Source organism: Rhinoraja longicauda, chromosome 14 (genome assembly GCF_053455715.1).
Source record: "Rhinoraja longicauda isolate Sanriku21f chromosome 14, sRhiLon1.1, whole genome shotgun sequence".
NCBI classification, from domain to species: Eukaryota; Metazoa; Chordata; class Chondrichthyes; order Rajiformes; family Arhynchobatidae; genus Rhinoraja; species Rhinoraja longicauda.
Window position 1 is genome coordinate 50,159,701 of NC_135966.1, and position 25,869 is coordinate 50,185,569.

The 25,869-nt window shown below is 46.9% G+C and overlaps 1 protein-coding gene across 4 annotated transcripts in view; it reads right to left on the reverse strand.

Annotated features, from left to right (window-relative positions):
* Nucleotides 1–25,869, reverse strand: part of LOC144600256 (dihydropyrimidinase-related protein 3-like) — a 213,565-nt gene that overhangs the window by 39,896 nt on the left and 147,800 nt on the right. For all 4 annotated transcript variants that reach the window (XM_078411824.1, XM_078411825.1, XM_078411823.1 and 1 more), the window contains one exon: nt 24,946–25,116. In XM_078411824.1, coding sequence (XP_078267950.1) covers nt 24,946–25,116 — 171 coding nt within the window. The remainder of the gene's footprint in view (nt 1–24,945; nt 25,117–25,869) is intronic.

A 25,869-nucleotide genomic window follows, 5' to 3' on the forward strand; every position in this document is an offset into this window, starting at 1 on the left:
CACAACTTCTGGCTGCTTACCCACCCCATTGAGAATATCCTGCAGTCGCTTAGAGACATGCTGGACCCTGGCACCAGGGAGGGAACACAACAAACTGGAGTTGCGACCGAGGCCACAGAATCCCCCCTCCGTCCCCCTAACATCTGAGCCTCCTGATACAATCACTCTGTCCATTGCGTCAAAGCCAATCTTACAGTCTGAAGAAGGGTCTTGACCCGAAACGTCACCCATTCCTTCTCTCCAGAGATGCTGCCTGACGCTTACTCCAGCACTTTGTGTCTACCTTCGATTTAAACCAGCATCTGCAGTTTTTTTTCCTATTTACTGCCACAGACTTGGTTGCTGCTGCTACTGTCCCCCTGAACAGTTATCTAGCTTCCTCCCACAACCCCCCTCCCCCCACCAACAATATCCAAAATGGTAAACGTCTTTTAGAGGGTAATGGCCATAGGAGTTTTCTCCACTTGTTGTCTACTCACCTTATCCTTTCTAGTGTAAGAAAATAACTGCAGATGCTGGTACAAATCGAAGGTATTTATTTCACAAAATGCTGGAGTAACTCAGCAGGTCCCCAGAACATGGGAAGATTGCCTCAACTCCCACATCCTGCAGGGGGAGCAAACCACTGCCATGCTGACTGCACCAAGATCAAAGACACAAGGTAAAAAAGACTTTGTCTTGATCACCCGTCATCTTCTTTCTCCTCCCGCCCCCCCCCCCCCTCCCCCGATCTACCAACCAACCCCACTACGCTTGTGAAAGCCCTGACGCTGGGCAAGTGGCTGTCCCCGGGAGACATCCTCTTGATTTCTTGGAGAGAACTGCAAAAACAATAAGACAAATCGCTGGACACACAACAGTACTGGTCATTGATGTTCCCTCCGAGCTGACTGTGGGGCAGGGGTAGGGTGGTGGTGGAGACTAGAGACCGGTGATTAAATAGTGTCCTTGTGTCTCCCAGTTACAGGGGCTCCCCAACTTACGATGGGCGTACGTTCCGAGAAACCCATCGCAAACCGAAAATATCGAAATGCACTGTCGAACGAACGCACATCGAAAAGTTGGCGGGAGAAGACGGCAGGGAAGAGAAAGACATTCTGGCCTTCCATCACAGTGAGGAGGTGACTGGAGGAGACTCACTGTGATGAATGTTTCTTTTTTTTGTTTTGTGTTGGTTTGTGATTGTGTGTGTGTTATTGCTTATTTTTATTGCTTTTATTGTTGGACTGTGGGTAATGGAATTTTGTCCAAAAGACTTGTTTTTTTGGATGATGATAAAGGTGATTCTGATTCTGATTCTGATTGCACTGAATACACGTGATCACGCGGCTGGAAGCTCGCTGCGGATCGCTGCTGTTCGCACCATGGCAAAGTCGAACTATCGTAAGTCGAAGCATCGTACGTTAAGGAGCACCTGCACTATCCAGTAGGCTTTGCAAGGGAAAGAAAGAATGGAGAAATACAAACACCTGGTTGCAAAAGCCACCAGCTTGCAGCATTCACTTACGAGGCTCCCTCAGCTAGTCACAACACCAGCGGAACCGTGGTACAACAAGAGGCTATCTTTGAGAGATTTTAGATTTAGATTTAGAGATACAGCGCAGAAACAGGCCCTTCGGCCCACCGGGTCCACGCCGCCCAGCGATCCCCGCACACTAACACTATCCTACACCCACTAGGGACAATTTTTACATTTGCCCAGCCAATTAACTTATAAACCTGTACGTCTTTGGAGTGTGGGAGGAAACCTAAGATCTCGGAGAAAACCCACGCAGGTCACGGGGAGAATGTACAAACTCCGTACAGACAGCACCCGTAGTCAGGATGGAACCTGAGTCTCCGGCGCTGCATTCGCTGTAAGGCAGCATCTCTACCGCTGCGCCACCGTGCCGCCCTACATGGACTGGGGCACAAAGTAATTGGGTCCGTCTCATTCTGGCTGCCCCACTGTCTCTGGTTTTCATCCTCACATAAAGGATCCCTTTCAATGCCAGGAGCTTACTCGCGTCAAAGAGCAAAGAATCGTGCAGTCTCTTGAGCATAGAAGCACGATCGAGTCAGACTCTGGACTGCTGACTCCATGAAAGGAAACAAATAAAAAACGCTCAGTTCTGCACCCTATGATTTATACGCCTAGTTCCAAGGAAAGGGGAAAAAAGGGAATTGTGCATCCCAGCACAGCTGGTGAGACAGATAACTGGCTCTCAACGTCACGGTGGAAAAGGAAATAGCAGAAACAATAAGGTACAAACTCGAGAAACACAACTGGTTTTCTACTTGAATATAAAACTGTCATCCGTGGCGAGCCAGGGAGAAACTCCGCTTGTTGTTGAAAAACAGGCTTCAAACAGGCCCGCCCGCACCACACTACACCACACCACACCACACCACACCATACCGTCTCACAGCTACAGGATGTGTTGCCTGGTAACAGTTGCTTTATCCTGGTGTTGCTGTGTGGAGAGTCCACACACAGCAATAATTTATAACATGCATTAGTTAAGGAAAAAAACAAGATAGGGGGCTTGAAAAGATTGCTGCTCAGCTAGTCATCACTCCTTCCAGAAAAGAGATACGAGTAAATATTGTGCAGGGGTGGGGGAGTGATTTCTTCAGCAAACAGAATGTGGCGATGCAAAGCTTCTAAAACGGTTTATGGCTCTTCCGCCTGTAGTGCAATGTAAGCTGCTCTCCCATCCCATCCCGTCCCGTCCCGTCCCATCCCATCTGGGCCCAAATGAAGGGGTTCAGATAACGATCACACATCGCCAAATGCAACTTGTCGTGTGTATGAAGGCCCCAGTGATGCAGGGGCCATGAAATTATTATACAGGGTCTGGGTAGAGTTAAAAATACTCATGAATGGGTGAGGCTTAGTTTAGTTTAATTATTGTCACATGTACTGACGCACAGTGAAAAGCTTTTGTTGTGTGCGATCCAGTCAGCTGAAATGGCCTCCTCCTGCACCTATTTGTCTATGATCCTTGTCCCTCAAGACTCCCTACAGAAAATGTAGTCCAGTTGCCTCCTGAATTCATAGGGAACAAGGTCAATCATCACTCAAAGAGAAGAGAAGGGCGGCACGGTGGCGCAGCGGTAGAGTTGCTGCCTTACAGCGAATGCAGCGCCGGAGACTCAGGTTCGATCCTGACTATGGGCGCCGTCTGTACGGAGTTTGTACGTTCTCCCCGTGACCTGCGTGGGTTTTCTCCGAGATCTTTGGTTTCCTCCCACACTCCAAAGACGTACAGGTTTGTGGGTCAATTGGCTGGGCTAAGTGTAAGAAAATTGTCCCTCATGGCTGGGATCGCTGGTCGGCACGAACTCGGTGGGTTGAAGGGCCTGTTTCCGCGCTGTATTTCTAAACTAAACTAAACTAAGACACTTCTTGCGCCTGTGGGCGTCCATCTTTGTTTGCTCAAGTAGAGAGAGATCAAGAAGCTTCGGTGTTTAGAGGGACTAGTGTGCCCTTCAACACAATTCACAGAAAGTCAACTATCAGATACAGCAAGCAAATAGGATGACAAACTGTATGTTAAATAAAAGAAAAAAAGGTGCAGACACTGAAAGTAGGAGATAAAAACAGGAATGCTGGAAATGCTGAGCAGGCCAGGCAACATCTGTGGAAAGAGAAACCATGAGCTTTACAGATCCAAGGGAGAATCTAAAATATTTACTGTTTTTCTTTAAGCTGTTGATACGCTAAGGTTTCTGTACAGGAGTAAAAAAATCTCAGCACCACTGTAAAGAGCTATTGAAATGGTATGCACCACTCATCTTCGTCCTTTGACAAGTAGGAAACCAGGCCTGTATTCTTGTTTAAAACAATGAGAGTCAACTCAACAAAATGTACAACATTCTAAGAGCTTTATTGGGTAAATTTCTGGACTTTATTTCCCAAAGCTTCGGTATCTGGAACCAAGAGTCAGTCTTGTGATAAGTGCATTAACCATAGGAGCAGAATTAGGCCATTCGGCCCATCGAAAGAAGTTGGGCATTCAGCAGAGAGAAGAAATGTCTTTGACTGAGGGTGTAAATCCTTCAAATTCTCTGCCCAGAGTGGGTGTGGAGATCCAGCAGGTCACGACAACCATGAAAGAGTGCCAAAGATATTTTGATAAGTCATCAAGGGATTTGGAGTTAACACAGGATTGTGGTGCGGATGTGCAAGATTAACTCCAGTGGCCCAGCAGTAGAGTTGCTGCCTTGCAGCGCCAGAGACCCGGGTTCAATAGACAATAGGTGCAGGAGGAGGCCATTCGGCCCTTCGAGCCAGCACTGCTATTCAATGTGATCATGGCTAATCATTCTCAATCAGTACCCCGTTCCTGCCTTCTCCCCATACCCCCTGACTCCGCTATCCTTGAGCTCTATCTAGCTCTCTCTTGAATGCATTCAGAGAATTGGCCTCCACTGCTTTCTGAGGCAGAGAATTCCACAGATTCACAACTCTCTGACTGAAAAAGTTTTTCCTCATCTCTGTTCTAAATGGCCTACCCCTTATTCTTAAACTGTGGCCCCTTGTTCTGGACTCCCCCAACATTGGGAACATGTTTCCTGCCTCTAACGTGTCCAACCCCTTAATAATCTTATACGTTTCGATAAGATCTCCTCTCATCCTCCTATGGACTGGGGGTGGGCCGAAGGGCCTGTTTCCAAGCTGAACTCTAAACAAGACCTCCATTCCACACCTGTTTCATTATTCTGAAGAGAAGAAAATGTTCCCAAAATCAGTTATATTCCCACTCCTTTATTATACTGTACAAGTCTCCTCTCACTCCTTCATTCTATGAAACACTGCACGGTTACATGGCGAGGAATGGATGCTTTAACACAGCCTACTTATTATTCTAGTCACTGTAGCTGCACAGAACATTACAACAAAGGCACAGTGCACCCCCCTTTATTCAAGAGGATTAAAACTCAATGACTCCAAAGCATTTGTACCTTCCACCTAACTTCTCCTCTCGAAATAATTCAGTCCATGCAAAACCCTTTGCCCACATCGTTCATCACGCAAACCTGCCTTGTGAGTTGTTAACACAGCAACAACTTGACCTTTAACCCGAGTGCCACAACCCTGAGAACTCTGCATCCTTCCATTCTGCTCTTGAACAGCCTCCGTCTGACCAATTCAGCCGCTGAGACCCCTGAACATCCCAGTGAAATGTCCTCCATCTCTCTTACAGTTCCTCTTTCTCTCCAGTTTTGAAATCAACAGATTTTGCCAGTGAAACTGCCTGTGTTATCGTATTGCCTTTCAAAGGGTTCAGGGATGGTTACAAGTTCCTTGTTGAACCTCGGAATAGCTCAGAGGAGTAGTTAATTGAGTCTGGGTTGCGGAAGACGAGCCATCTTCTCCACACAACAGTCAGAGAGACAATGAATCAAAATGAGTTAAATGAGTAGTGGTCTTCATGAATGAATCATGCCCTACTTCTGATCCAATAGATCTTGTAATCAGGCAGTAGACTGGTACTAGTAGAACATTGGCTCAAAGCACTGCTCAGTGTGGACTCAGTGGCCTGTTTCATTGCTGTATCTCTAAACCAAACATGTGGACTGGTAGGTTAATTGGCCACTGTAAATTGCCCCAAATGCATAGGTGAATGGTAGTCTATGGGGAAGTTTATGGGATGGGAGAGGGAATGAATTGCAGGGAAATAAATACGGGGGGGGGGAGATTCCTCTGGTAAAGCAAATTCTTTAATTTGGTATGCAACCATAAAACTCACCTACTGGGTCACAGGTACACACTTCATACTATCAGGAGGGAAAGAACATGGAGAAGGTCAAACAACAATTTGCTGTCTTTATTCAGAAGGAAACAGGCGCACTCTTTCCACTCCAATGAACTGGATCCAAATGTCACGAGAACAATTCACACGGGGCTTGTGGAAGGTGGAGTTCCAGGGGAACTCAACTGGCACTCTGTGCCACACAGGGTTCAGTTACCAGACTAACAGCCAGTGTTCTGGACCACTGATCCAGAGACAAGCTCAAATGGCAGCTGGGGGAGCTTCGATTCAAGTAACTCATTAACATGTGCAAAATTATTCAAAGAAACTATTCTTAGCAACGGTTACGATGAAACAAGTAGGTAAGAGTGGTGAAGGCTGCATATGGTATGCTTGCTGCGCTGGTCAAGAAGGCACAACAACGACTGTTCTACCAAAGAACACTGAAAAAGTCTGGTCTACCCCAACAGCTGCTGATGACCTTCTACCGCTGCACCATAGAGAGCATCCTAACACATGGCATCCCTGTGTGGTACCTCAGCTGTGCTCCTTCAAAGATTTGTTTACAAAGGATGAGAGGGGATTAGAAGGATGAGAGGGGATCAGACTGAAACATATAAGATCATTAAGGGATTGGTCACGCTAGAGGCAGGTAACATGTTCCCAATGTTGGGTGAGTCCCGAACCAGGGGCCACAGTTTAAGAATAAGGGGTAGGCCATTTAGAACGGAGATGAGGAAGAACTTTTTCACTCAGAGAGTTGTGAATCTGTGGAATTCTCTGCCTCAGAAGGCAGTGGAGGCCAATTCTCTGGATGTTTTCAAGAAAGAGTGAGATAGAGCTCTTAAAGATAGCGGAGTTAGGGGGTATGGGGAGAAGGCAGGAACGGGATACTGATTGTGGATGATCAGCCATGATCACGGTGAATGGCGGTGCTGGCTCGAAGGCCTGAATGGCCTACTCCTGCGCCTATTGTCTATAAAGAACACGCGTTGTGACTTTACACTTAAATTCGACTTGATTCAGTCTATGCATGCCCAGGTTTCATGTTGCACTGGGTAGTTATTGAGCATGGCTTGAACCAGTCAGTTTCCTTTGAAGAAGGATCTGGAGAAGGGGCTTGACCCTAAATGTCGTCCATTCCTTCTCTCCAGAGTAACACTCGCTGAGTTGCTCCAGCATTTCGTGTCTCGCTTCGGTTTAAGCCAGCATCTTCAGTTCCTTCCCACACAATGTTCTTCCTCTCGTAGTGTTCAATGCCACTAGTCAGTGGTTCTTACCCACCAAGCCTTCATTGCCCATCAGCATCCCATGAACCAGGAGAGCTATGGAGTCGGTGGTTTGATCCTTGCTCTGCGCTGATTTGGGCGAGACTGAGCATGACAATGACAGAAGATTAGTACAGGAGTAAAGAGGTTCTTCTGCAGTTGTATAGGGCCCTGGTAAGACCACATCTGGAGTATTGTGTACAGTTTTGGTCTCCTAATTTGAGGAAGGACATCCTTGTAATTGAGGCAGTGCAGCGTAGGTTCACGAGATTGATCCCTGGGATGGCGGGACTATCATATGAGGAAAGATTGAAAAGACTGGGCTTGTATTCACTGGAGTTTAGAAGGGTGAGAGGGGATCTTATAGAGATGTATAAAATTATAAAAGGACTGGACAAGCTAGATGCAGGAAATTTTTTCCCAATGTTGGGGGAGTCCAGAACCAGGGGTCACAGTCTTAAAATAAAGGGGGGGCATTTAAAGACGGAAGAGTGGGAGGGGGGGAAGGCGAGAAGAGGGGGAGGGGGGAAGAGGGGGAGGGGGGAAGAGGGGGAAGATGGGGAGGGGGGAAGAGAGGGAGGGGGGAAGAGGGGGAGGGGGAAGAGGGGAAGGGGGAGGAGAGGGTGCTGCACCAATGCAGGAGAGGTTTGGGCCCAACGGTTCCACTTGGTCTAGTGTAAACTAATCTTTAAACATAATATTTGGCTAATTTCTCCATCTTCTGATGCAAGCCATAATAATAGCTGTTCCTGTAGTTGCCAACAGCAGGAGCTGGAACACAGTAGCGTAGCGACTCAGATTGAATCCTGACACCAAGTGCTCCCTGCATGGAGTTTGCAAGTTCTGCCTGTGACCATGTGGGCTTCCTCCCACTTCCCACAGGCATGCAGGATGACGGGTGAACTTGTCACTGCAAACTGCCTCTCATTTAGGGTAGGAGGTGAGAGTGTGAGAGCAAGTTACAAGGAAAACTAATGAGAGAAAGAGGCTGCTACTGGGAGGTGGCATGAACTCGGCCAACTGAATAGGCTCCTATGTTGTAACGGCACATGGAATATATGAAGCAATTATTTTCAAACCTCTAAACGGAATTAGAAAATCTGTACAAGGATGACGCTAATTTAATGAATTAGCCAAGGGCATCGAAGTAATTGGCTACCTCGTTTAATAATAAAATTAAGGCCGAAAAATGTCCCCGTGAATGTCACATCGAAACTGCTCTGCACCAGTTTATGATTACCATTTATATACAATCTGAAAACAAAACTGAGGCCAAAAAATGGCTTCGTTCCAGAGATAACAAAGGGAGAAGTGTTCCTTGATAGAGTGTTGCTTGAAGGAGCTTAGAGTTGTTTAATTACAGCAACTCAAAGCCCAACTACAGCAGTTGTCAGCTGATCAGAGAGATATCGGCTTCTCATTTAATATAAACACACTTTAGGGATGTCCTTCTTGCGGTTGCTTTTTTGAGGGTTTTTTTCCACATAGACCTTTCTTTTTTTAAATCCGACAAGAATGTTCTCCTGGGCAGACAATACACATTCCAAAGTATTATTTTAAAGAGGGGCAGGGGACTGCTCTCCTGTCTCTTCACCAGCATGGCTAAAACCGCTTATCTGATTATTCACACAAGGTTGCAGTGGGTCAAACTGGCTGCTATGTTCCCTGCCTTGCAGTAATAACGCTCCTAGGTATATCAGTTGCTGCAAGGCACATCTGCACAGCAGGAGACAGAAGAGACGAACAGAGGCACTCTTCCAAGCCTGTGACAAGACACATGTACATGTGCACTCACACTCTGAGGGCTTACTTGCAGCAATCTCTAAACGTGGCAAGACTGGTTGACAAATGCTTATAAACCGTGTGAGATCTTGGGTTTTATTAGGAGAAGCAGGGTACAAACAAAACCAGGAAACTATACTGAAGCTGTGTGAGAGGAGATCCATCCCAACTGCAGCACGTTGCCTAAACCTGGGCACGACACGGAGATCAATGCGGAGGTTTTGGAGAGGATGCAGTGGAGATTTCTGCAAATCAAGCCAGAGATCTCGGATCAGGTTGATGAAGACGGAGCTGTTCTCTTTAAAGCAGTGAAAGGAACAGGGAAAAATGGCAGGGCGGCTTAAAAATCACAACACGGGCACGAACCAGAGGCACAGAGCGATTGTGTGGAGGAACATGTGGACTACCCAGTGAGTGGTCAGGATCGGGGGAGCTTCACCAGAGGTTCGCCTTTGGAAATAATCAGATAAACGGTTTGGGGAAGACAAAGGGAAATGAGGGAGAATGATGGAGTAAGGTGAACAACTGCTCCACAAGAATGCAGAGGTCGGGAAGAGCCATAGTAGTGGGTGACTCCATTGTCCGAGGTACGGACAGTAGATTCTGTGGTGGCAGGCGGGACTCGAGGATGGTCTGTTGCCTCCCTGGTGCCAGGGTTCAAGACATCACGGAGCGGCTTCAGAACATCCTAGCGAGGGAAGGTGATCAACTGGAAGTAGTTGTGCACGTGGGCACAAACGATGTCGGGAGGAAGAGGAAGGAGATACTGCAACGTGAGTTTAGAGAGTTGGGAAGAAGACTGAGAAGTAGGACGTCGAGGGTAGTTATCTCTGGACTGTTACCTGTACCTCGTGCTGGTGAGGGCAGGAACAGAGAGATCGGGGATATGAATGTATGGCTGAGGGGCTGGTGCAGGGAGCAGGGATTTAGATTTCGAGACCACTGGGATCTCTTCTGGGGTAGGGGTGACCTGTACAAAAGGGACGGGTTACACCTTAACAGCAGGGGGACCAACATTCTGGCAGGCAGGTTTGCTAGCGCTACATGTGTGGGTTTAAACTAACTAGTGGGGGGGAGGGGTTGACAAATTGGGAATATGAAGATGGAGTTAAAGAGGAAGCGAATACAGGAGAAATTGCAAAGGACTCTAGAATAAATGGGAAGACAAGTTCTAGATGGGATAAGAGAGTAAGGTCAGGGCCAATGGTGACCGGTGTGAGAGGGGTGGTGAATACCGAAGTTAAAGTGTTGTATTTAAATGCACAAAGTATAAAAAATAAAGTGGATGAGCTTGAGGCTCAGTTAGACATTGGCAAGTATGATGTTGTGGGAATCACTGAGACATGGCTACAAGAGGACCAGGGCTGGGACATGAATATTCAGGAATATACGACCTATCGAAAAGACAGAGAGGTGGGCAGAAGGGGTGGGGTCGCTCTGTTGGTAAGGAATGATATTCACTCCCTTGCAAGAGGGGACATAGAATCAGGAGATATAGAATCAGTATGGATAGAAATGAGAAATTGTAAGGGTAAAAAGACCCCAATGGGAGTCATCTACAGGCCCCCAAACAGTAGCCTCGACATAGGGTGCAAGTTGAATCAAGAGCTAAAATTGGCACGTCGAAAATGTAATGCTATGGTGGTTATGGGAGATTTCAACATGTAGGTAGACTGGGAAAATCAGGTTGGTACTGGACCCCAGGAAAGAGAGTTTGCGGAGTGCCTCCGAGATGGATTCTTAGAACAGCTTGTACTGGAGCCTACCAGGGAGAAAATTCTGGATTGAGTAATGAACCTGATTTGATTATGGAACTCAAGGTAAAAGGGCCATTAGGAGGCAGTGATCATAATATGATAAGTTTTAATCTACAAATTGAGAGGGAGAAGGGAAAATCGGAAGTGTCAGTATTACAGTATAGCAAAGGGGATTACAGAGGCATGAGGCAGGAGCTGGCCAGATTTGACTGGAAGGAGACCCTAGCAGGGAAGACGGTGGAACAGCAATGGCAAGTATTCCTGGGAATAATGCAGAAGTTGCAGGATCAATTCATCCCAAAGAGAAGGAAAGATTCTAAGGGGAGTAAGAGGCAACCGTGGCTGACAAGGGAAGTCAAGGACAGCATAAAAATAAAAGAGAATAAGTATAACATAGCAAAGAAGAGCGGGAAGCCAGAGGATTGGGACTCTTTTAAAGAGCAACAGAAGATAACTAAAAAGGCAATACGGGGAGAAAAGATGAGGTACGAGGGTAAACTAGCCAATAATATAAAGGAGGATAGTAAAAGCTTCTTTAGGTATGTGAAGAGGAAAAAAATAGTCAAGGCAAATGTGAGTCCCTTGAAGACAGAACCAGGAGAATTTATTACGGGGAACAAGGAAATGGCAGACGAGTTGAACCGGTACTTTGGATCTGTCTTCACTAAGGAAGATACAAACAATCTCCCAGATGTTCTAGTGGCCAGAGATCCTAGGGTGACAGAGGAACTGAAGGAAATTCACATTAGGCAGGAAATGGTGTTGGGTAGACTGGTGGGACTGAAGGCTGATAAATCCCCAGGGCCTGATGGTCTGCATCCCAGGGTACTTAAGGATGTGGCTCTAGAAATCATGGACGCATTGGTGATCATTTTCCAATGTTCTATAGTTTCAGGATCAGTTTCGATGGATTGGAGGGTAGCTAATGTTATCCCACTTTTTAAGAAAGGAGGGAGAGAGAAAACTGGAAATTATAGACCAGTTAGTCTAACATCAGTGGTGGGGAAGATGCTGGAGTCAAATATAAAAGACAAAATTACGGAGCATTTGGATAGCAGTAACAGGATCGTTCCGAGTCAGCATGGATTTACGAAGGGGAAATCATGCTTGACTAATCTTCTGGAATTTTTTGAGGATGTAACTAGGAAAATGGACAGGGGAGAGCCAGTGGATGTAGTGTACCTTGACTTTCAGAAAGCCTTCGACTAGGTCCCACATAGATTAGTGTGCAAAATTAGAGCACATGGTATTGGGGGTATGGTACATGGATAGAAAATTGGTTGGCAGACAGAAAGCAAAGAGTGGGGATAAATGGGTCCCTTTCAGAATGGCAGGCAGTAACTAGTGGGGTACCGCAAGGCTCGGTGCTGGGACCGCAGCTATTTACAGTATACATTAATGACTTGGATGAAGGGATTAAAAGTAACATTAGGAAATTTGCAGATGACACAAAGCTGGCTGGCAGTTTGAACTGTGAGGAAGATGCTATGAGGTTGCAGGGTGACTTGGACAGGTTGTGTGAGTGGGCGGATGCATGGCAGATGCAGTTTAATGTGGATAAGTGTGAGATTATCCACTTTGGTGGTAAGAATAGGAAGGCAGATTATTATCTGAATGGTGTGAAGTTAGGATAAGGGAACATACAACGAGATCTGGGTGTCCTAGTGCATCAGTCACTGAAAGGAAGCATGCAGGTACAGCAGGCAGTGAAGAAAGCCAATGGAATGTTGGGCTTCATAACAAGAGGAGTTGAGTATAGGAGCAAAGAGGTCCTTCTGCAGTTGTACAGGGCCCTAGTGACACCGCACCTTGAGTACCGTGTGCAGTTTTGGTCTCCAAATTTGAGGAAGGATATTCTTGCTATTGAGGGCGTGCAGCGTAGGTTTACTAGGTTAATTCTCAGAATGGCGGGACTGTCGTATGTTGAATGACTGGAGCGACTAGGCTGGCATACACTGGAATTTAGAAGGATGAGAGGGGATCTTATTGAAATATATAAGATTATTAAGGGGTTGAACACGTTAGAGGCAGGAAACATGTTCCCAATGTTGGGGGAGTCCAGAACCAGGGACCACAGTTTAAGAATAAGGGGTAGGCTATTTAGAACGGAGATGAGGAAAATCCTTTTCAGTCAGAAAGTTGTAAATCTGTGGAATTCTCCGCCTCAGAAGGCAGTGGAGGCCAATTCTCTGAATGCTTTCAAGAGAGAGCTAGATAGAGCTCTTAAGGATAGCGGAGTCAGGGGGTATGGGGAGAAGGCAGGAACGGGGTACTGATTGTGAATGATCAGCCATGATCACATTGAATGGTGGTGCTGGCTCGAAGGGCCGAATGGCCTCCTCCTGCACCTATTGTCTAAAGATCTGATCCTCTCATGCACCAGACTATCCTACACTTCATCACAACCGAAACGTCAACTCCAGCTTCAGATCATTCTCGATGGACCAGACTTGTCCCTCGTGAGTGTAGGATAGTGTTAAAGTGCGGGGATCGCTGGTCGGTGCGGACCGATCCTGTGGGCCGAAGGGCCTGTTTCCCCGCTGTATCTCTAAACTAAACATGTGGCACTGGATATCCTATTCAGAGCACATAACAGCACTGCATTAGAGCAGCCATTTTAAGTGCCCTGCGATCTCTATCATATCCATGTTTAAGCTGCATCAAACTTGGTGCCAGCTCCTCCATTAAATGGTAATGTTTATTTGACAAACACTTTAAATTTTGGTCTCCTTGCCAGATTTCATATCTGAAGAAATGTAAAATGAGAAGTCTGCAGGACAGGATACATTAAATTTCCACTGTCTCAAGCGGGAAAAAACTGCAAGTCAGAGGAATACATGCAGTTAAAATCTGACCTCTCAAAGAGAGCTTTTAACAGCAAACAAGAAAATATATGGGGTTTCCACCCCCCACCATCCTCCTTGCTAGAAAATGACAGATGGCAGCATTTCCTGTTGGGGTGGACTGGTTCAAGTGTATTAAAAGTGGACTTGATTTGATCAAATCATTCCGGTTCTTATATCGGCATGTTTACACAGACGGTGAAAATACTCCCTGAAGTCAGGTTTGTAATTGGCATTTCATGTTAGATACACATCACTTGAATTAGAGACACATGTGCATCTCAAGATGACAGCCAGACCCATGCACTTTGTCTGAATGCGTACGCACAGACACGTGCCGTTGCGTGCACACACGGGCCGCAATGTGCACACACAATGTAGCGCCCCGCACACAAACACACACCGCAGCGCGTACATACACCATTGTGCGCACAGACACACACACGTACACACACGTACACACACACACACACGTACACACACACAGAAATGAAAGTGGAAGCACAGGAGGGCCCATTGGGTACCGCTGAGAAATTTATATTTTTGAAGCCTGTAAAAGAATAGTTATCCCATTCCCTCGCTAGGTGCTGCCCGACCTGCAGAGATCCTCCAGCGCTTATAAGAAAATAACTGCAGATGCTGGTACAAATCGAAGGTATTTATTCACAAAATGCTGGAGTAACTCAGCAGGTCAGGCAGCATCTCAGGAGAGAAGGAATGGGTGACGTTTCGGGTCGAGACCCTTCTTCAGACTGATCAGCGCTTTGTGTGCTGCCCACCATCTCTAATGTTGAGGCTCTGGGTTAATACTGCATTTATCACCCATCAATGCCACCGTACAATGAGTCATACAGATCCCTGAACCCTTCTCCAACATCTTTACATGTCAAATTATGAAGCCAGAAGAAGGAATGTCAGAGGAAGGGAAGGGGGGGGGGGGGGTGAAATAGGTGGGAGTCCATGTAGGGCTCAGGGGAGGGGAGGGGAGGGGAGGGTGATGAATAGGAAGAACACATGACAGGAAAACTGGAATGAAGTGTAAAAAGCCTAGAGCGAGCTGGTCTGTGTTGACGTGGGCCATTAGGTTTCTCAGAAGACATGGTCGAGAGGGCCAGCTGAGACGCACTCAAGGAGTGGGGTGGGGGGGTTGTTCACCACAAAACCACACATACGTCAGCACACCCACATCCAGATGGCCATGGGACGCCAGTGGACGGGACAAAATGGAACGACGCATCAGAAATCCCTCGGCTGCCGTGTGAAGGAAGGAATGCAAATGCATCCAAACCAGGACAATTCATAGTTGCAGTGGGGCGGTGAATGATCAAACGACAGCAGTTTGCAGACACCGTCAAATAAAAATAAAAACTGATGAGATGGAGAAATACAGACATGCTGACAGCGTGCATCTCAGGCAGTAAAGGCTAAATACTTCAGCATGATGCAGAGACAGGGCGAGTAATTGATTTCCGCAAACTGTCCCTAGTGTGTCGGATTGAACGAGTGTACGGGTGATCGCTGGTCAGCATGGACATGGTGGGCTGAAGGGCCTGTTTCCACACTGTACCTCTAAACTAAACCAGAGACACGGCGTGCGAGACGTGCAGGCAGCTGTCTCCTTCACCCGTTCTCAGGTGCGGTGAGGGCCCCAAGATCACCTTGGCTCATTGACTGCATGCACTTCAAGGAGTCTATTAAAAAACCTTCAAAAAGTAACCAGGGCGAGTCTGCAACGAACAATCTGAACGCAAAAAGAAAGCCATATTTTTTGCAGCCTTTGATGTGGGTTTATCGTCCATGTGTTGCAAAGCCTCCAGTCTGATCCTCTCTGGAGGCTTTGCTCGGATCTTGCCCTTCAGGCCAAGTTAAAGACGCCCATGGACCAATGCAATTGGGATTTATGACTTCAAAGGAAGAAATGACTCAACTCCGTGAGGCGGGGGACCCCCTCATCTCACCCTCCGTCAGTCATTTCTTCACACAGAGAGTGGTGAGTCTGTGGAATTCTCTGCCACAGAAGGTAGTTGAGGCCAGTTCATTGGCTATATTTAAGAGGGAGTTAGATGTGGCCCTTGTGGCTAAAGGGATCAGGGGGTATGGAGAGAAGGCAGGTACGGGTTACTGAGCTGGATGATCAGCCATGATCATATTGAATGGCGGCGCAGGCTCGAAGGGCCGAATGGCCTACTCCTGCACCTATTTTCTATGTTTCTGTGTTTCTATGTATCAACCCTCTCCCTCTCCCTCCCTGCACCACCACTGACAATCCACTTCTCTGTGGATTGTCACCTTGTCGTGGTGGAGAAGCTTGTGTGGTCCTGAGATCCTGAGAGCGATGCCATCTGAAGCTACGCTCCTGGTAGGGTCACCCATGACGGTAAGGTCAAGAGGGAGGTCCCTGACAAAGAGCAATCCAACCAAGACCTCAACGGTGGAACAGGCGGAGGATGATGGCTGACTTTAGTGGAGCGTCACAACGGCTGGGAAGGCGGATGGATGAAGGCTGCAGCAGAAAAGGGTCCCCGGTCGTCTTGGACTCCATGCCACTGGATCCTGACCCAGATCTGTCAAGAACCGTGTGGTGACTGTTTGTGCACCAGTCTCCCCACGTTAAACACAGTCACGCAAAGGCGTCCGACCCTATGGAGAGGACAGTCACACTCGCTTCCAGTGACCGCCGATGACGATTGCCATCACTCTCCGCTCCACCCAAGTCCCCTTCACACCTTCTTCCCCTGTATCACGATCCCCTCTCCATCCCAACCCCATCGAAAACTGGGGGCTTGAACTTCTCCAGCGGCTCGGATTACCCGACAGGGCGGGTAATTCATGACAGAGGTATTAAAAGCAATGCCCGCAGTTTGCTTACGAAGGAACTGTGGATACTGGTTTATACCGATGAGACACAAAATGCTGGAGTAACTCAGCAAGTCAGGCAGCATCTCTGGAGAAAAGAGATAGGTGACGTTTTGGGCCGGAACCCTTCTTCGGACTGAAAGGTAGAGGGTGGGAGGTAAAAACTGGAGGAGAGAAAATGCCAGAACAGATCAGGGCTGGCAACAGATGATAGACAATAGGTGCAGGAGGCCATTCGGCCCTTCGAGCCTGTACGCACCGCCATTCAATGTGATCATGGGTGATCATTCTCAATCAGTACCCCGTTCCTGCCTTCTCCCCATACCCCCTGACTCCGTTATCCTTAAGAGCTGTATCCAGTTCTCTCTTGAATGCATTCAGAGAATTGGCCTCCACTGCCCTCTGAGGCAGAGAATTCCACAGATTCACAACTCTCTGACTGAAAAAGCTTTTCCTCATCTCAGTTCTAAATGGCCTACCCTTTATTCTTAAACTGTGGCCCCTTGTTCTGGACTCCCCCAACATTGGGAACATGTTTCCTGCCTCTAACGTGTCCAACCCCTTAATAATCTTATACGTTTCGATAAGATCTCCTTTCATCCTTCTAAATTCCAGTGTATGATCTCGGGATGGGTGGAGTTCAGTCTGCCCGGGATCTGCTGCCCGCCCTGATTTGTTCTGACCTCTTCTTGCCTCCACCCCCCCCCCCCCCATTCTTTACCTCTATCCTTCAGTCTGAAAAAGGGCCTCGACCCCGAAACGTCACCTACTCCTTTTCTCCAGAGATGCTGCCTGACCTGCTGAGTTACTCCAGCATTTTGTGAATAAACACTTTCGATTTGTACAAGCATCTGCAGTTATTTTCTTATACTCCAGCATTCGGTGTCTATGCCCGAAGTTTGCTCAGGGACAATATGCCTTTGTACCGATAGGAGTCAGAGAGCATGGAATCAGGCACTTTGGCCCAACTTGCCCACAATGGCCAACATATTACAGGCTCCGAGATCTTAAGGCTTTTTTTCAAAGCTACAGTGCAATGCAAAAAAAATTAAGTTGTCCACACCAGAACAGTTTTGAATTTCAGTAAGTACAGCATTCTTTTCAAATAAAGACGCCACACTACTGCAGAGCCACATTCTCCAATATGTAGGTATGTGTGGCTTTTTGCATTGCAACATGTTACAATGGGACAACGAGCAATAATATGAACAGAAAATCTTCCCAACGTCAGAACTAAACTGTGTCAGTGTAAATATGTAAACTGAGCAGAGGTTTGTGACCAGACACACAGGCAGATCTATAAACATCCTCATCCTGTTTATGGCTGCAGCTGATTGCAGGTGGGAACCAGAGCAATCCGTTCACAGATACCAGCCTTCATCTGGTGCTAAACAGAACACATTGATTGACTCCTACTAGATGTGACAACCACCAATTCTCAATTACAAGTTATATCTCCAGCCTACAATGGTAGGTGGGGGAATTCCACCCTGCTGATAGCATGTGCTCTAATGTTCCACCTGCCCTCCTCTGCACGGTCTCACATATAGCACCCCGACGTTGTCACACTCCGCGGCACGGTGGTGCAGCGGTAGAGTTGCTGTCTTACAACGCCAGAGACCCGGGTTCGATCCTGACTACGGGTGCTGTCTGCATGGAGTTTGTATAATCTCCCTGTGACCATGTGGGTTTCCTCCAGGTGCTCCAGTTTCATCCCACATAAGCGAGTTTGGTATCTTGATAAATGCAAGGAATCATGGGATTTGTCAAAGGTCATTCGGGATAAACAAAGAACGTTGCTAGTGATCACGAACGTACTGTGTGTACGTATTGGGCAGAACACTGTGCAACTACTTCTAGACATATACATGTAACTTAATGGCTAATGTACACTGAAACAATGATTGATAAATGATTAATTGAAATGAAAGAAATGAAGAGTTGTATGAGCTTCTGTACATTTTCTGATTGAGTTTTGGATTTCAGTTCATATCAAATCTGGTTGAACATAAAGTTGAACTTCTGATCAAAATGATCTGCAAGTGCAACAACATCTCATTTACACACCAATGGAGGCAGTAAATTACATTATGCTGTGCAGATGGTGAAAATATCATCAATACGCGGAACTAAAGTGATGGGTAAAGTGTTTCTCAGGATGTTAAACCACTTTAGACGACATTGGCCTCCTCTCCTGGCCTTTCCCAGGGGATGTTAAATCATCATCGCTCTCATCACTATCACTCTTACTTTCACCTCCACTCTCCGAGTTGCTCTTTTCACTTGATGAGTTTTCCTGAACTTTAATTCGCCCTCCTTTCCTTTTCTGCAAATAGCTGTGATGGCTTTCCTCTGGCTCTTTTTTTAGATGATCTTGCCCTTGGACGTTTCCGTTTATCATCAGAATCACTTTGCTCTTCACTAGATTGAGATTGAGAGAAGTCAGAGTCACTCTCCTGTCCGGTAGTATCTTCGTTACTGCTTACTTTCTTTTCATTTCCAGATTCACCATCGCTCATTGTGAGTTTATGCCCCAAAAGTCGATGCCTGTGACTTCTTTGTCATTTCAAAGTCAGAGTCTGAATCAGAGTCGGCTTCAGCTTCCTCTTCTTCAACATGAATGCAGACATTGGCAATCTTCTTGGTTTTGTGTGCTTTTTCTCTGGTCATTTGCTGATAACAACCGCCGGGAGGGGACTCTCTAAACAGGCTTGGCGAAACATCAAGCCAGAGAATCCAGTACAAAATCCTCCTCATGACCTACAAAGCCCTCCATAACCTGGCCCCATCCTACCTGACTGACCTCCTCCACAGGCACACTCCCACCTGCACCCTCCGCTCTGCTGCTGCTAACCTCCTGTCCCCCCCCATCCGGACCAAACTCAGATCCTGAGGGGACAAGGCTTTCTCCATCGCTGCTCCCACCCTCTGGAACTCACTACCTCAGACCATCAGAGACTCCTCCTCACTCACCACATTCATAACAACACTGAAGTCTCACCTGTTCAGCACTGCCTTCAACCACTGACCGTCGCCTCACCTTATTTTTCCCTTTCTGTCCGTTTACTTATTTATTTATTTGTTTATTTTTTCTATGTTTTAGTAAACCCTGTAAAGCGTCTTTGAGTGTTTAGAAAAGCGCTATACAAATGTAATGCATTATTATTATTATTATTATTATTATTATTATTAAGTCTTCTTGAATGGGGAAATCCTCAATCTGCCATTAAGCAATCCCCAGGATCAACTAAGTTCAAAACTCCACTCTTCCAAACAATGTGTGCATCATATGATCGCCCACCCCAAGCTTTTGATAAGAATGTGATCATGCCGTTGGGGCAATTCCAACCAATAGTTTCACAGTGTTGTGTTTCTTGCAGACGGACCATGTCAAAGCCTGCAACTGCAGATGCAGTGGTCGTTCTATAAATATCTCTGTGCAGTCGAGAATGGATATCAGTGCTGGGCATTTATTTATTATCTGTTTCAGCTGCGCAAACCTCATCAAATCACGATCTGTAAGCATGTCCATTACATACCGGTACAAGTTACAATGCAAAAGAAAGTGGTGCAAGTATATTGACCTAATTTATACAATCACAAGATTATAACTGAAAATTAGAATGTCAAATACGGATTAAAATTATCCAATGTAATGGGAATCAGAAGACACATGATTAGTCAGGAGACTCGTGACCAAGTTTTGTACTACACAACTTTACTTACACGTGCACATGCAGAACTCATTCAGAAGTCCACAAACGTGCACACATCCCGTGGCCGTGGACTAGTGTAGTAAGAGGTGAAAACCCCACAAATACTTTTCATATTATCTATCGATAGTTATAGAAATCATAAATTTCAATTCATTCTCCACCCCCCCCCATCCAAAACAAAAACAATAAAAAATGGCCGTTATTAATCGTCACGATCGCGCACACTCACCGAAGCGGGCCAGCAAGGGGCCAAGGAAAAGCCAATTAAACCATCAAAATCATCGTAGTTTTGTACAAATGAACCATAAATACACCTCGTTAATAGTTTTGAAAGCAGTATTTTCTTTCCTCGAAGACACAAAACTAGAAAATACGTACGAAACGCAGGTCTGTACACACACAGTAGCTCAGCTGGCGAGAATGTTTATCCCGAATGGCCCATGACCTGGGCATGCGCAATTGTAATACTGAACTCGCTTATTCCAAAGACGTGTGGGTTTGTAGGTTAATTGATTTCTGCAAACTGTCCCTAGTGTGCAGGATTGAACTAGTGTACGGGTGATTGCTGGTCAGCATGGACCTGGTGGGCTGAAGGGCCTGTTTCCACACTGTATCTCTAAACTAAACCAGATACAGCGTGCGATAAGTGCAGGCAGCACTCTCCTTCACCCGTTCTCAGGTGCGGTGAGGGCCCCAAGATCATCTTGGCTCGTGAACTGCATGCACTGGCTACGGCACTTCAAGGAGTCCATTTGAAAGACCTTCAAAAAGTAACCAGGGTTACAAATAGGCCAAACTAGACTCGCGGCGAAAGGAATCCCGACGCACGGCGACCCACCCCAAGGGCAGGCCTCCTCCTTGCTAGAAAATGACAGATGGCAGCATTTCCTGTTGGGATGGAGACTGGTTCAAGTGTATTAAAAGTGGACTTGATTTGATCAAATCATTTTTTAAGACGAGACCAAATTCCGGTTCTTATATCGGCATGTTTACACAGACAGTGAAAATACTCCCTGAAGTCAGGTTTGTAATTGGCATTTCATGTTAGATACACATCACTTGAATTAGAGACACATGTGCATCTCAAGATGACAGCCAGACCCATGCACTTTGTCTGAATGCATACGCACAGACACGTGCCGCTGCGTGCACACACGTGCCGCAATGTGCACACACGTGCCGCTGCGTGCACACACGTGTCACAATGTGCACACACAATGTAGCGCGCGCACACACACCACAGCGCGTACATAGAAACATAGAAAATAGGTGCAGGAGTAGGCCATTCGGCCCTTCGAGTCTGCACCGCCATTCAATATGATCATGGCTGATCATCCAACTCAGTATCCCGTACCTGCCTTCTCTCCATACCCCCTGATCCCTTTAGCCACAAGGGCCACATCTAACTCCCTCTTAAATATAGCCAATGGACTGGCCTCAACTACCTTCTGTGGCAGAGAATTCCACAGATTCACCACTCTCTGTGTGAAGAAATGTTTTCTCATCTCGGTCCTAAAAGACTTCCCCCTTATCCTTAAACTGTGACCCCTTGTTCTGGACTTCCCCAACATCGGGAACAATCTTCCTGCATCTAGCCTGTCCAACCCCTTAAGAATTTTATATGTTTCTATAAGATCCCCCCTCAGTCTTCTAAATTCCAGCAAGTATAAGCCTAGTCTATCCGTCTTTCTTCATATGAAAGTCCTGCCATCCCAGGGATCAATCTGGTGAACCTTCTCTGCCCTCCCTCTAAGGCTAGAATGTCTTTCCTCAGATTAGGAGACCAAAACTGTACACAATACTCCAGGTGCGGTCTCACCAATGCCCTGTACAACTGCAGCAGAACCTCCCTGCTCCTATACTCAAATCCTCTTGCTATGAATGCTAACATACCATTTGCTTTCTTCACTGCCTGCTGCACCAGCACGCTTGCTTTCAATGACTGGTGTACCACGACACCAAGGTCACGTTGCATCTCCCCTTTTCCTAATTGGCCACCATTCAGGTAATACTCTGCTTTCCTGTTCTTGCCGTCAAAGTGGATAACCTCACATTTATCCACATTATACCGCATCTGCCATGCATTTGCCCACTCACCTAATCTATCCAAGTCACGTTGCAGCCTCCTAGCATCCTCCTCACAGCTAACACTGCCCCCCAGCTTCATGTCATCCGCAAACTTGGAGATGTTGCATTCAATTCCCTCGTCCAAATCATTAATATATATATTGTAAATAGCTGGGGTCCCAGCACTGAGCCTTGTGATACCCCACTGGTCACTGCTTGCCATTCCGAAAAGGACCCGTTTATTCCAACTCTTTGCTTCCTGTGCGCCAACCAATTCTCTATCCACCTCAACACTGAACCCCCAATACCGTGTGCTACATACACCAATACATACACCATTGTGCGCACACACACACACACACAAATGAAAGTGGAAGCACAGGAGGGCCCATTGGGTACCGCTGAGAAATTTATTTTTTTGAAGGCTGTAAAAGAATAGTTATTCCATTCCCTCGCTAGGTGCTGCCCGACCTGCAGAGATCCTCCAGCGCTTTGTGTGCTGCCCACCATCTCTAATGTTGAGGCTCTGGGTTGATACTGCATTTATCACCCATCAATGCCACTGTACAATGAGTCATACAGATCCCTGAACCCTTCTCCAACATCTTTACATGTCAAATTATGAAACCAGAAGAAGGAATGTAAGAGGAAGGGAAGGGGGGGGGTGAAATAGGTGGGAGTCCATGTAGGGCTCAGGGGAGGGGAGGGGAGAGGAGGGTGATGAATGGGAAGAAGACATGACAGGAAAACTGGAATGAAGTGTCAAAAAGCCTAGAGCGAGCTGGTCTGTGTTGACGTGGGCCATTAGGTTTCTCAGAAGACATGGTCGAGAGGGCCAGCTGAGACGCACTCAAGGAGTGGTGGGTTGTTCACCACAAAACCACACATACGTCAGCACACCCACATCCAGATGGCCATGGGACGCCAGTGGACGGGACAAAATGCAACGACGCATCAGAAATCCCTCGGCTGCCGTGTGAAGGAAGGAATGCAAATGCATCCAAACCAGGACAATTCATAGTTGCAGTGGGGCGGTGAATGATCAAACGACAGCAGTTTGCAGACACCGTCAAATAAAAATAAAAACTGATGAGATGGAGAAATACAGACATGCTGACAGCGTGCATCTCAGGCAGTAAAGGCTAAATACTTCAGCATGATGCAGGGCGAGTAATTGATTTCCGCAAACTGTCCCTAGTGTGTCGGATTGAACGAGTGTACGGGTGATCGCTGGTCAGCATGGACATGGTGGGCTGAAGGGCCTGTTTCCACACTGTATCTCTAAACTAAACCAGAGACACGGCGTGCGAGACGTGCAGGCAGCTGTCTCCTTCACCCGTTCTCAGGTGCGGTGAGGGCCCCAAGATCACCTTGGCTCATTGACTGCATGCACTTCAAGGAGTCTATTAAAAAACCTTCAAAAAGTAACCAGGATTACAAATAGGCCAAACTAGACTCACGGCGAAAGAAATCGCGACACAGGGCGACCCATAGAAACATAGATAGAAACATAGAAAATAGGTGCAGGAGTAGGCCATTCGGCCCTTCGAGCCTGCACCGCCATTCAATATGATCATGGCTGATCATCCAACTCAGTATCCCGTACCTGCCTTCTCTCCATACCCCCTGATCCCTTTAGCCAAAAGGGCCACATCTAACTCCCTCTTAAATATAGCCAATGAACCGGCCTCAACTACCCTCTGTGGCAGAGAATTCCACAGATTCACCACTCTCTGTGTGAAAAAAAACGTTCTCATCTCGGTCCTAAAAGACTTCCCCCTTATCCTTAAACTTCCATCCGAAGGTCAGGCAGGCATGGAACCAGGGAAGGAGCCGGAGGGAGGCAGCAGCGGAGGCTGGACAAAGGGCTCGGTAAGAAGAACCGGGAGAGGTCTTGCCTTCTGCATCCTCAAGGTGGCCTCGTGGGGAACAAGGGGTGGAGAGGGGCGGCAAGGACGACCGGAAAGGAGCGACAGCTGTATCGCGTCTTTGTGTCCAGCTGGGCCTGTAAAACTGCACCCCTTCCACGTAGCCTCACTGGGCTGTTCTGTACATCTTGTACTAACCGGGAAGAATTGTGCTAATGGATGGTGACAGTCTTGCAGAGCCATTTGTAAAACAGTGTCTTCCATTGTACTTTGGTACACGTGACAATGAAGAACCCATTGAACAAGGACAGCAGGAAAAAAACTGTAGGTGTTGGTTTAAATCGAAGGTAGACAAAAAATGCTGGAGTAACTCAGCGGGTCAGGCAGCATCTCTGGAGACACAAGGACAGCAGTTTCAATAGACAATAGGTGCAGGAGGAGGCCATTCGGCCCTTCGAGCCAGCACCACCATTCAATGTGATCATGGCTGATCATTCTCAATCAGTACCCCGTTCCTGCCTTCTCCCCATACCCCCTGACTCCGCTATCCTTAAGAGCTCTATCTAGCTCTCTCTTGAATGCATTCAGAGAATTGGCCTCCACTGCCTTCTGAGGCAGAGAATTCCACAGATTCACAACTCTCTGACTGAAAAAGTTTTTCCTCATCTCAGTTCTAAATGGCCTACCCCTTATTCTTAAACTGTGGCCCCTTGTTCTGGACTCCCCATTTCACAATGGACCACAGCCACCTGTAGAACCCCCTAACCCTGGATTTCTCCTCTTATAAGGCCAAGAGCATTGACCTCCATATCGGCTCCCTTCCAAGTCATGCACCACACCCTGACTTGGAAAGTCTCCGTCACTGGTTCTGGGCCTAGCTCCTGCAAGTCCCAACTCAACAGCACTGTTGGAACACCTTCAGCAGAAGGACTGCAGGAGATCACTGTGGCATCCCTTCACCGAGTCCACAAGGACAAGAGGGGACGAGCCTCATCAATATCCAACAAATGGACAAGTTAAAACCAATTGCAATTAGAGGCCGGCACTTACCGACTGGTGGGTTTTGGCAGACACGGTCTTCACTGCATCCGGATCCCAAATTACGAGATCACTATCGGACCCAACTGCTATTCTGCCTTTGCGTGGGTACAGGTTGAAGATCTTGGCAGCGTTGGTGCTTGTTACAGCCACAAACATGTTCTCGTCCATTTTACCAGTCGCCTGTTGGTAAAGAATCCAAAATCTCAGGTCAGCATCGGCGGCAGGGGAAGGCAGAGAGTGCACCGAACAGCCCGAGGTTTGGGGTCCTGATACGGACACACAAAGCTGGAGTAACTCAGAGGGACAGGCAGCATCTCTGGAGAGAAGGAATGGGTGACACTTCAGGTCAAGACCCTTCTCCAGCCTGAGGAAGGATCTCAACCCGAAGCGTCACCCAGTCCTTTTCTCCAGAGATGCTGCCTGTCCTGCTGAGCTACTCCAGCTTTGTGTGTCTGTCTTCAGTTTAAACCAGCATCTGCAGTTCCCTCCCACACTTTCAGTCCTGGGATTGCTTGAAAAATGGTCATCAGCTGGCGGAACAGCAAGAGTCAGGAGTGTTTTAATGTCGTATGTCCCAGTTAGAGCATTGAAATTCTTACTTGCAGCATCACAACAGAATATGTACACGTAGTGCACTGTGAACAGTATAATGAGGAAAACGTTCAGCACACATACACACATATGTATACATACAAAACAAATAATAATAATAATAATAATAATAATAATAATAATGCATTACATTTATATAGCGCTTTTCATATACTCAAAGACGCTTTACAGGGATTTAAAGAACATAGGGAAGTGAATAAATAGATAAATAAGTAAACAAACAGAGAAAGGAGACAGAAGGTGAGGTGACCTTCAGTGGTTGAAGGAAGTACTGAACAGGTGAGACTTCAGTGATGTTTTGAATGTGGTGAGTGAGGAGGA